General features: G+C 32.8%; 2 protein-coding genes across 2 annotated transcripts; one reads left to right on the top strand and one right to left on the bottom strand.

The window, feature by feature from the left end:
- Window positions 1–2,220: 2,220 nt before the first annotated feature.
- On the bottom strand, window positions 2,221–3,498 carry LOC120153125 (LOB domain-containing protein 40-like). The gene is made up of 2 exons (XM_039165121.1): window positions 3,170–3,498; window positions 2,221–3,094 (listed from the first exon to the last, which is right to left on the bottom strand). The coding sequence occupies exons 1-2, from the start codon at window positions 3,357–3,359 to the stop codon at window positions 2,406–2,408; spliced, it is 879 nt and encodes a 292-aa protein (XP_039021052.1). The 5' UTR covers window positions 3,360–3,498; the 3' UTR covers window positions 2,221–2,405.
- A 4,604-nt stretch (window positions 3,499–8,102) lies between these two features.
- Window positions 8,103–8,971, top strand: LOC120153126 (ribulose bisphosphate carboxylase small chain, chloroplastic). Its single transcript, XM_039165122.1, has 3 exons — window positions 8,103–8,356; window positions 8,446–8,580; window positions 8,679–8,971. The coding sequence occupies exons 1-3, from the start codon at window positions 8,174–8,176 to the stop codon at window positions 8,907–8,909; spliced, it is 549 nt and encodes a 182-aa protein (XP_039021053.1). The 5' UTR covers window positions 8,103–8,173; the 3' UTR covers window positions 8,910–8,971.
- The last annotated feature ends 2,673 nt before the right edge of the window (window positions 8,972–11,644 follow it).

Raw genomic sequence — 11,644 nt, forward strand, 5'->3', positions numbered from 1 at the left:
TAGTTGAGTATTCATGTTTGGTAGGTTGTAACGTAACAAGAAACTCTTACACAAGTCTTCTCATGATTCCATTGAACCATATGGAACACCACTTAACCATGCTCGTGTTCTTCCATACAAGGAGTAGGGAAATAGCTTGAGCTTTAATACATCTACATTGTACTATTTGCTATCTAAAAGAGTCGCAAACTTCCAAGAAAGCTCTAATATGTTACCTTGCATCTTCATTCGGCATGCCTCCAAATTGTCATATCGAGTTCAACATATTGAACATAACAAGCTTTAACTCAAATTATGCTATCTGAATCTCGAGAGCTATAATAACAGAGTTCAAATCATCCAAAATGGGATTTAGATGATCTCTGATAGCACGTAGATGAACAACAACTCTTTCATTAGGATTCATTGTAACATCATGATTTTCCAGATCCTCAACCTACAGATCACCTTGATTTTGAAAATGAAAATACAAAAGAAAAGGAAAAGAAAAAAAGTTAGGAGGCCGGAAGAAGTAAGGAAATGGTAAAAAGAGAGAATTAAACGGGGAAATAAGGAAGGGTGAGAAGAGAGATTGAAACGGCTGAAGGGATAAGAGATAAAAAAATAACCCTACATGACATATATATAATGACATTTTTGTAAATATATTGATAACATATATTAATTATTCTAGGTCGAGTCGGGTCAGTTATTTTTTACCGACCCGACCTGAACCAGAATTTTAAATTAAAAAATCTGACCATATCAGATTGGATCGGGTTAGATACAGATTATTTGCCCATCCCTATAGGTAATTGGGTTTGGGGTTTTAGCTTCGATTTTGTTTTGGGCGCTATATTCCTATACGGCAGTGATACAGATACGGGATGGAAAACAATAAATTTTAAAATTACAAGATACGAAGATGATAATGGTACGGTATATAAAAAATTTAAAATTATAAATAGATGTAAAAATCATAAAATATAGAGATAGAATATTTTAAAAAAATAAACATTTTTTTAGAGAAAAAAAAACAAAACCATCAACTTGATATATAATATGTGCAAATAGAATCTATGAATTCTTTTTTTTAATATAATATAGGATAAGTACATGGTAATATCTGTTCAAAGATAAATAGTACACTACTTGAATGTATGAACTTATTAGAAAATAAAACATCAACTTGATTCTGCTCTTAAAAACTGCAAAGATGTTAGCATACAAAAAAGCTGTGTACTTGAAACGATGCCAAATCAAGGATGCCAATAAACCTATGAATGATGAAAATAAGGTTTTGTGCGGGACTTTTTTTAATTTTTCAATGAAAAATGTTAAAATTACTTATGGGGACTTATGTGATAGTTATATATCCTCCTTGAAATGTCATCAAGTAAGCATCAAATGGTTCCGTGTTCATTTAGACATATCCGTCACCATGATATTCCCTGATACATATCCCAATTATTTTTGTGTCGTCCCTGTATCAGGAATGTATCGAGTACTTGAAATAGGGTTATCTTACTATCCCTTTGCCTCATAGCTAGACTCATGTCTGAATGAAATGGGGGGCGACTGTAGATTAACCTATTTAATAAAGGGTAAACTATACGCAACATTCGTATTTTGTTTCATTTTAGTACATTAGCTATTAAATATTTAATAGATAGATTTACAAGACATACTCCAGTGGACGGATGATCTATTCAAATGGTGGATCACGAGAGAAAGACGAGTCAGTCAATATAGTTCAAATCTATATGACAGTTAACGATAGAGATCGAAGGTAAAGAAATCGAAAAGTCCATATTCAATTTAGAGAGATTAAAGTATTTTTCGGTGAAATGAAAGTTAGAATCGCGTTCAGAGTATCCAAAAAAGGTATAGGTTGAAAAATTCACATTCATCTACCGATGGATGTAATGTCGTGAACCGAAAGACAGGCATATAATTTTATATTAGACGAACAAACTTAAACTTAGGGGATGAACTTGAATTTTTAAAATTTCGAGAGGCCACAATAGATTTTTAATAGAAAATACATAAAAAAAATTAAAATATATAGTAATTTTAAATTTTTAGGGACGACTATCCCACCCGTTCCTCGATCCATCCTTACTAAAATTTATCGGTTAATTTTTTAATTTAATAATAAAATACTAATATAAATAAAAAATAAACATAATGTATGATTTTTAAAAAATTAGAACTTTAAATAAAAAAATAGAATTTCAATACTAAAACAAACCATAAATTATCTTGATAATTTAGATATTAAAAACTTACCCTTTAATAAATGTACAATTTCTATTCATGTAATCCCACATTTCTACACCTCACATTTTTCCCTCTTCTATGTAAAAGATTTTTTTTTAAAAAAAGGCCCGAAACCGAGCCGCCAAAACAGGACCAGAAGATTTCTTTTAAGCCGGATAAGAAAGCCCCAACTCAACTATACACGTGCGATTATTCTCACACGTGTCATATGCCTCCAATTTCCGTTTCTTCACCGGCACCACCACGTCACACGCGCCCGGTCGAATTCCCAACGTCAACTCCAGCCTAACGTCTCCACATTCCTCGTTGGAAACCTTACCTCCGAACTCCGGCTCCTCCGGAAACAGCCGCGACGCCAGCGCCGTTTCCTCCGAGATCATGCTCTCGGTTTCTTTACATTCCCCATCCATAACCGCCAACTCGGACTGATGGCTCAGCGAAGACTCGTGGCTCGTCGATCGGTTTCCCTCGTCACTACAGTAAAGCGGTTCGGATTTGGCTTCTGCGTTTCGGCTCTCTTCCTTTATCGCTTTCTTGTCCACCTTCCGCTTCACGCTTCTCTTGACTCGGCAACGACTCTTTACACGATCAACATTGTTGGAGGCCGCGAAGTTGTCTTCTACAGAAATATGACGAACGTCGAATGCTTTAAGAGGCGGCCCTTGACCATCCACCGCATCTTCCGAAGCAATAGGTGTGATCGGAGATCCTTTCAGCACTGCTTCGACGGCGGCTTGACAAAGCTGCCAATTCCCAGACCACAACAATCCCACTGAACCATAAATGGGGTTCACAATCCGCCCACAAGCCTCGTATAATAACGACCTAAAAATCCCTGAAGATTAAAAGAACAAACCGTTAGTCCACACATCATATTTTCCATAATCTAAAAATATTTAAGAGTACTGACCAGGACGGAGGTGTTCGGTGCCGGCGTTGATGAGATTCAAGAGGCCAGCACGGCCGTAAAACTTGGCAAGAAAAACAGTGGCGTTTGCTTGGGATTCAGGGCTTTTGATCCACTGCAAACAAGGCCTAATGCTGCAGTTTTCGCTACAGCCTTTGCGCAGGACCCGGCATCCATTGCAACTCATTCGCATTTTGAAAACGTTTTGAGAAACACACAAGGCAAGAGAAAAGATTTGAAATCGATATCAAATCAGAAAATTTGATGTCTGGATTTGTGTACGAGAAAATAAGATGGGAAACAGGAGGATAAGAATCTAGAGCAGTATGAGTATTTAAGGGAAGAACGAAGAAGAAAAAATTATAAATAAAAAAAACAAAAAAGCAGTAGGCGGTGGCCGCTTGGTTTTCAGGGTTCAGGGGATGCAGCAGTTGTTTTTACTTCCAAAATCATGGTTTCAACTTTTCAACATTCAAGGAGCCACGCTATAAACCAAAACAAACTAGTAATAAATATTCTACGACACTTCGGTTCTTCACCACTTTCACTTCACACGAGTGTAACTCACTCTTGCATCCCTAACTAAGTTTTTTGGGATGTCTTGTTAACAATAGGAAGCAAGGTCGTGTAGGAAGGTTAGCCATCAATTCTTTTTATTTCTCTATATTCATTCTTTCACTCTTTTTTTCATTTTCAAATTCTTAAAATTATACTATATATATTTGAATTTTTATATCATTTAATATTCTTTTTAATTTTACAAATTTATAAATATTTTTATTTATTTTTATAATATTTTTTTCAAATATATCGCGTTTGGGTTAGAATAAAATCAATTATTTAGTTAAAAAATTAATTATCAATGTGTTGTCATAATTTTATCATTATATATTAATAAGATTTATCTTTTATTTTTAATAATAATATATATTTATATATTTTTTTAATTCATTACTTATATAATTTTATTTTTACTATTTAATTTTTTGATGACAAAAATATTATAATTGTTATATTTATTTAGAGAAAGCTCAAATATGGAGAAAGGAAGAGAGCAGCGCGTGGGTGGCACGTTAAGTGCGAGAGTGCTGTCGAATCGCCACATATAATCTGTCGGACGGAGTGATATGATGGGCTCTACCTTGGCGGAATTTTTTTTAGTTAAAGGAAAATCATAAAATAAAATTAAAAAAGGCTCCTGGTTTTCGGGAAGTTGGTGTTAGTTCAAAACCGCTTTTAAGCGAAAACCGGTGGCTGGTTTCCGGGATTGGGAGGATGGGACCGTGGGCGCGCTATGAACCTCCCATCAGCCAACGGTTTTGAATGTGGGAAAAGAACTACAAGCTCGTGCTTATCTTCTAATATAGTGGATTAAGGAAATTGTTTTATTTAAACGCTTGTTATAAGTGATGTTTTAATTATAACGTGAGTTGAGAGTGACACCTGTTTTCTTTGGTCCGTGCTTGGCAAAAAATACAAAGTAATTTTAAGGCAGGACGTATACATATGATTATGAATAAGTAAAACATTTTATTTTAAAATAATTTATTTTTTAAAATAAAAATATGTTTACTTATTAAAATTAATTAAATTATTATAAAAATGACTTAAACATTCATAATGTATGAAATTAATAAATTTTACGATAGTCGTTTATTATGACCATTCAAATTGAAGTATTACTATGAACTTATAAACATAAAAATAATTTTATCAAAAAAATAAATACAAAAATGATAAAATATATAATTAATCATTAAATTATTAATAAAATGATTAGAGGAATCATTATTATTTTTAGATGTCACGGGTTCGAATATCAGTAACTATAGTAGGGTGATTAAACGTTCATTGTCAAATGATTGAGAGAATTTAAATATATACTACTTTGTAATCATCTTAGCTTAATAAAAAATTAAATTTTTTTATATAATTTAAATTTTTATTGATAATATATTTTTAATTTTAAAATTTTTAAAATTAATCTTCTAATATAAAATCTTGTATACATCTTATGTTACTAAAACTAAAATATATGCGATAATAATGATGACGGTTACAGTGACTCTGACTCAACACGGTCCCTACATCCACTGAGCTGATCATGCTTCCTCAAGGCTAGCAGCCTGTTAAACCCAAATACAAAGGGAAGGTTGTAAAGTACATGGACCATAGCGAGGGAGCACAAGAAAGCAATCAGTGGCCCAAAGATCCAAACCATGAGGAAGAATGGAAAGCCTGTTGACGACCATAATATACATTGATTTATTGAGTCATAATGTTCAACACATAACATATTTTACAATTATCGGAATTGTCAAATAAATTAATTTTTATTTATCAAATAAATAAATAAGAATAGTATAAAAAAAAAGGATCAATTCGTAGGACTAAGAAAGTTGATAATGTTGATATGTTATGATCTTGATTTAACAAAAAATAGTAAAATTGGGTTTTAATTAAGAGAGTAAAAATCGAAAATAAATAGTAAAATGAAATAAAATAAATTTAGGAAAGAATAGATGAGATGAAAATAGCCTCTAGCTTCTCTTAGCGTCAATTCCCAATTGCTCATCAAAAACATATTTTACTTTCGAATACACGTTGATTACAGTCTACAAAGTCTAATTCTTGCGACTAACTTTTCTCTCCGATAAACCGATATTCTCAAGTTTATCTCTAGAATTCAATCCTTATTGGGCTAACCATGACTATCACCGTTAACACCAATACAACTTTAAGTGCTGGAAAAGCTCGACTCGAATTATGGTGTCTCACTGAGAATCGAACCCTTTCTCGATTCACCTTAGCGGACCGTCACTAAGTTTGTTCATAGGAAGTTGAACTACGACCAATCGATCCGACTCCCAAACTGTAAATAAAAACACTACTCAAATCAATGCTGACTTTTTGAAGTGAAGGTGTTGAGATTATAAAATGAATGGCCTATTGCTAATCCAAATTTTCAAAAAAATCAAGAATGTTATATAAAAATATTAAGTGTTTTTCAATTTTCACAATAGAAATTGAATCATCGCAAAAGCCTTTGACTAAATGAAAGTTTAGCTAAGCATGATTGAGATCATACATAGAATTTTGAAAAAAAAAAATAAAAATAAAGTAAAAATAAAATATGAAAGATAGAAAAGAACTTTTATAAAATAACCCCGAGAGAATTTAATAAATCAAAAAGTACATTCTCAAGCTGCTTTACCTTAGGGGGGTTTTATAGCTTGGAGAATTTATAAGAGATAAAATATCCTAGGAATAAAAGAAATATTCAAAATAAAATATCCTAATAATAATCCAAAAATTTATCCAAAGTATTTATTTCGAAATTTAAACTTGAATTTTATTTGATAATTTCGTCCTTCTACCTTTTAGAATATGCTGACTGGACTGTCTTCTAGAAGCTGCTATTGACTGGATCGTCAAATTCTACCGCTTCGGAATTTGTCGTGCCCCAGGTAATACCCATGGCTCCAGCTACGATTCTAGAAAATAAAAATTGTAGAATTCACCCTACTGCTGGTTCTAGAAAAAAAGTTACATCACAAAAATAAATCAAAACAGAATATAACCCTTATATCAATTCAACAACAAAAAATAGTTATCAATAAAATATATACAAATTCGATCACTCATCAAGATATTCTACCTGAGAGCTCGATGCTTCAAGTTCATCAAATGATCCATTAAGCCAGACAATTTATATATTTGATAAAATTACCTAAAAGCAGACCATAAGTTTGCAATAATGTAACGGTGTAATGATTAAGTTGAAATATAACTTTGGCGTTACTAATAATGCATTGCCAACTGGATATTAATAATGCATTCCTACATGTTAAGGAATTTTGGAGACATGGATCATTACTTCGAATCTTCAATGGTGGAATAGCTGTACATAGGAAAGGTACGATAAGGAATGAAAAAGGAGATATTTTAGCATCACTTATGCGGCTGATTATTTGAGTTTGAGGTCCAAGATTGGTATGTCATCACCTTCATCTACCATCTTGTTGATATATATTTTCAGTGATAATAAAATATTATTTTACTGATGCATTTTCTCAATAATATAATTTGACCATAAAATGCATTTCATTTATCAAAAGGTTCACTGTTGTTTGTTCATATCAGCTGGGTTCTTCATGGCATTCTCTCTGAAATTGGAATTCTAAAAGAAGGTTTGATATTTTAGTTGCAGTTAATAATGATGAGAAAAGATATGGACTCCAATCATCTCATTATTGTATGTGAAGAAGGATTGCCAGAGCAGCAACTTTGGCATTAATTGCAGATACCACCCGTTCTCCTCAAAACTAATCATTTCTCCATGATTAAACATCTGTTCAAGGCTCTTATGATAAATCACCTGTACTAGATTCCAAAAGAATATCTTGGTTTTCTTCTTCAATTTCATCCCTATAAAAGTGTGTTAGAAATTACATCCCTATCAAATTATGGCTTAAAAGTATTGTCTTCTCATTCTAACAATGTCATCCCTGTAAAATCACATGACATAGGTAACACTTCATTACCAAAGTTACTAGATTTGAAGATAAGGGCAGTAAAACATAAAAGGAGAGGATGGCCAAGCAAACAAGGTATGGTCATACGTTTGTTCCAAGGGCAAACCTCCAAATGGGACCGTACCGATTTTTATTTGAATCCAAAAGAAGAGATCACTCATTCTGGGATCCCATTGGATGAGATGAGATAAGATCATTGTGCTTCTTCCACGTGGCAGGTTGCCAAAGATAAGGTTTACCGTTCAAAACTTTTTTCCATCTCTTGCGGTCGTTATGTTGTAATGTTATCAGATTTTGAATCCAGTGGTCACCTTTTCTCCCAAGTCCATCTCATCATTTCGTGACCTCAGGAAATGGGAGCCAAATTTTATCGCTATATAAAGGCTACTGCAGCAGTGGCAATAACACTCCTAAGGAATTCCTGAGACTTTTGTACAACTCTAGCATATACTACTAGCAAGCAGTATCTGCAATGTCTTCCTCAATGATCTCATCGGCAACCATTGCCACCGTCAACCGCTCCTCCCCGGCTCAGGCCAACATGGTCGCCCCCTTCACCGGCCTCAAGTCTGCCTCCGCTTTCCCAGTCACTAGAAAGGCCAACAACGACATTACTTCCATTGCAAGCAACGGTGGCAGAGTGCAATGCATGCAGGTACTTGGTCACACTATGTGGCTTATGCTAATTACCACTTAAATTAGAATAGACATTACATGAATTGAATCAAATTTTTGGGAGTATAGGTGTGGCCTCCACTTGGAAAGAAGAAGTTTGAGACTCTCTCATACCTCCCCGATCTTACTACCGAGGAATTGGCTAAGGAAATAGACTACCTTCTCCGATCTAAGTGGATTCCTTGCTTGGAATTCGAATTAGAGGTATTTTCAAGCTCTAAAATCTCTATAAACTATTCCACTACATCAACCATCTACCTCCCATCTTTTCTTCTTACATATTTATGTTGTGATGTGTGCAGCACGGATTCCCGTACCGTGAGAACCACAGGTCACCGGGGTACTACGACGGACGCTACTGGACCATGTGGAAGCTCCCCATGTTCGGATGCACCAATTCATCTCAGGTGTTGACGGAGCTGGAGGAGTGCAAGAAGGAATACCCCAATTCTTTCGTTAGAATCATCGGATTCGACAACGTCCGTCAAGTGCAGTGCATCAGTTTCATTGCCCACAAACCCAAAGGCTTCTAAGCTGTTTGCGTTTGAGTTCCTTCCGTCGTAGGGAATTCCTTTTGTTTTTAAAGTTGTACTTATATGAATCTCTCAAAAGACTTTTTTTTTTTTTTATCTTCTTTTGGTCCTGTATTGAGGTATCGGCTACGAGTTCTTTGTTTTGTTATTGGATATCCAATGGAATTGCATGAGAACTGATATGAATAAAATGTAGCATCTTGCCAAATTTCATGTTCTTTCTGCATTTCAGATTCATGTCAACAACTGATTAAAAATAATTGAAAAATAAAAAAGGATGACTGGGTGGTGCTGGTTTCAAAGAAGAGGATGGAGTTTGTGGACAAGCAATGCTATTGGAGGCGCATTATTTTATCACGGGAACATACCAAACAAACTTAATTGTTGAAAAGTGTTGGGAAGTTAGGTGGTTACAAGTTCGGAAAAAAAAAATAGTTGGCTGAGAGGTAGTTATAGAGTTGATTTGTTTTTAAAAAATATTTTTATTTTTATATTACATGATTTCTTCCATAAATTATATTTAAAAAATATAAAAATACTGAATTTGGTTTTAGAAATAAATTATTAAACTTATTTTGATTTGTTTTAAAAATATTAAAAGTTAAATATCATTTGAATATTTTTATTTCTTTATTTTTATATCACTAATAATATTATGAGATAAATAAATGTTGGTGTTACCAAACTAATGGAGCAATTGGCTCAATGATTTGGATATCTCATAATTTCCATTGTAGAGAACCTAAGTTCAAATCCTCAAATACATGAAAATTTAAAAATTGTGGTTATTTTGATACTAACCTCATAATTAGATGATCATTCAAATAGTTCATTCTTTGAGGGACGAAACTAACGTAATATTTTCACATTAAATTAACCCAACATGAGAAAAAAGCTTAAGGATACTTATCAATTAGTGGACTATATATTCAGGTTATGCTTTAAAAAAAAATATTGATGTGAAAGCTACACTTGTGGACCAACTAAAGTATAGTAAGAAACTGAGATAAGAATGGTCTCCTTCTCCTTCTCTTTACTATCACAACTTTTTCTATTAATCTCATCCAAGTATAAGATAATATATATATTCAAAAAAATACTTTTAATTATTATTTGACATTAAATACTCAGATCTCTGGAATTTATAGTGGTCGGATCTAAGACCTCAAGGAACAACAACAATTCATTTACCACTGAAGTCACTTGATTCGTACTACTATCACAACTTTAAATAATTCAGAATGAACCATCCAGAAATATAATTTTAAAATAAATTGAAAAAAGCTCAAGGAAATCGAGAAAAATTGTTAATTTAATCAAAGAAATTCAATCGAAATAAATTTTATTTTTAAATTAAATAGATAAAGATTAAAATTTTTATGATAATCGACTCAGTTCTTTTATAAATTTATAAGATTTAAATGTATCATTACCCTATGAATTATGTCATTTGCATCGAATTACCCTTTAAAGTATCTTTTGAGACATTTTACCTCTTGAAGTTTGAAAAATTACCTCATTTGCTCCAAACCGTTAAATCTATTAAAAAATAATTTAGTGACAATCAAAGCACACCACATTATCACTTAATTTTCATTTTTTATCTAAATAAATAAAAATCAATTAAATATAAAATATTTAATATTTTAATCATTCAATAAAATATCAAACGTTAACTATTTTCAATCCACGTTGCCCTCGTCTCTTGGTTCTCCGTCGCAACCCAATTTCGCCCGACGTTAAATGCACCCAAACCACGTCAATCACGTACTCATCGTCAACGGAGCTTCGATGAATCATCATGTGTACTTCTACTGCTGTGAAGATAAGAAGACAAACTCATCAATGTTTTCCAGAAACCCATAACCAACTTCAGTTCCCAAGCAAGGACTGTTCCAAATTACCCCCATCACCTCATCGGAACTAACATTAACCGTATTTTCAATGAAAATAACCATAGCTACCTCCTCTTAAATGACCACCATTAATATGTATTACGTCACTCAATATAATAATATAATATATATCACACTGTTAAAGTGTTGATATATTATGTATTATATTATTAAAATTTATGATGTGACATGTGATACGTAATTAAATTAATGATATGATACATATCACGTCATCAAAATAATAACGTGATATATATCACATTAATAATTAAACACATATTAAAATGTTATATCAATAACACGTATTTGATTGTTAGTTAATAGATATTCATTATCTGTCTTGTACTCTAAATTCAACATCAAATTAAGGCTTAGGCACCTATAAAGTATAAACTTCGTTATCTGATTGCACGATAATCCACTAGTTGTTGTCTTTGCCGTATAGCATTTTAGCTGTCCTACATTAATCTCTCTCTCTACATAGTAAAAGTACATTCCTATAATTGGATTGCGTGGTTAATGCGACATCTATGTTTAATCCCTTTCAGTATATTCCGCAAAAGCAAATGTTAGTAAATGGTCTTTTGATAATACCGATGAACAAGTCTTTCTTAGAATTTAGATAAGAAATCATATGATTTTAGCAGTGATAATTCTGCTGATGTTGTCACTTCCCAAGTTCAAAATTAGAATTTTATAGAAAATGCATTAAATTCAGTGAGAGCAAATAATTCAAGACGAGATTATCTTATACTTCTAAACTTTCACATTTTACTTGAGTTTGTGGACGTGTTCTTTATAATGATAAGGGACAGTGTTGGTATTTTAGTTTAAGACGGA

Source organism: Hibiscus syriacus, unplaced genomic scaffold (genome assembly GCF_006381635.1).
Source record: "Hibiscus syriacus cultivar Baekdansim isolate YM2019G1 unplaced genomic scaffold, ASM638163v2 tig00111098_pilon, whole genome shotgun sequence".
NCBI lineage: Eukaryota > Viridiplantae > Streptophyta > Magnoliopsida > Malvales > Malvaceae > Hibiscus > Hibiscus syriacus.

Excerpts from the sequence above, each read along its gene's own strand:
- LOC120153125 (XM_039165121.1), bottom strand. The coding sequence starts at position 3,359 with ATGCGAATGAGTTGCAATGGATGCCGGGTCCTGCGCAAAGGCTGTAGC. Across the intron at positions 3,095-3,169 it reads CACCGAACACCTCCGTCCTG|GGATTTTTAGGTCGTTATTA; the intron begins GTCAGTACTCTT and ends TTTAATCTTCAG.
- LOC120153126 (XM_039165122.1), top strand. The coding sequence starts at position 8,174 with ATGTCTTCCTCAATGATCTCATCGGCAACCATTGCCACCGTCAACCGC. Across the intron at positions 8,357-8,445 it reads GCAGAGTGCAATGCATGCAG|GTGTGGCCTCCACTTGGAAA; the intron begins GTACTTGGTCAC and ends TTGGGAGTATAG. Across the intron at positions 8,581-8,678 it reads GCTTGGAATTCGAATTAGAG|CACGGATTCCCGTACCGTGA; the intron begins GTATTTTCAAGC and ends TGATGTGTGCAG.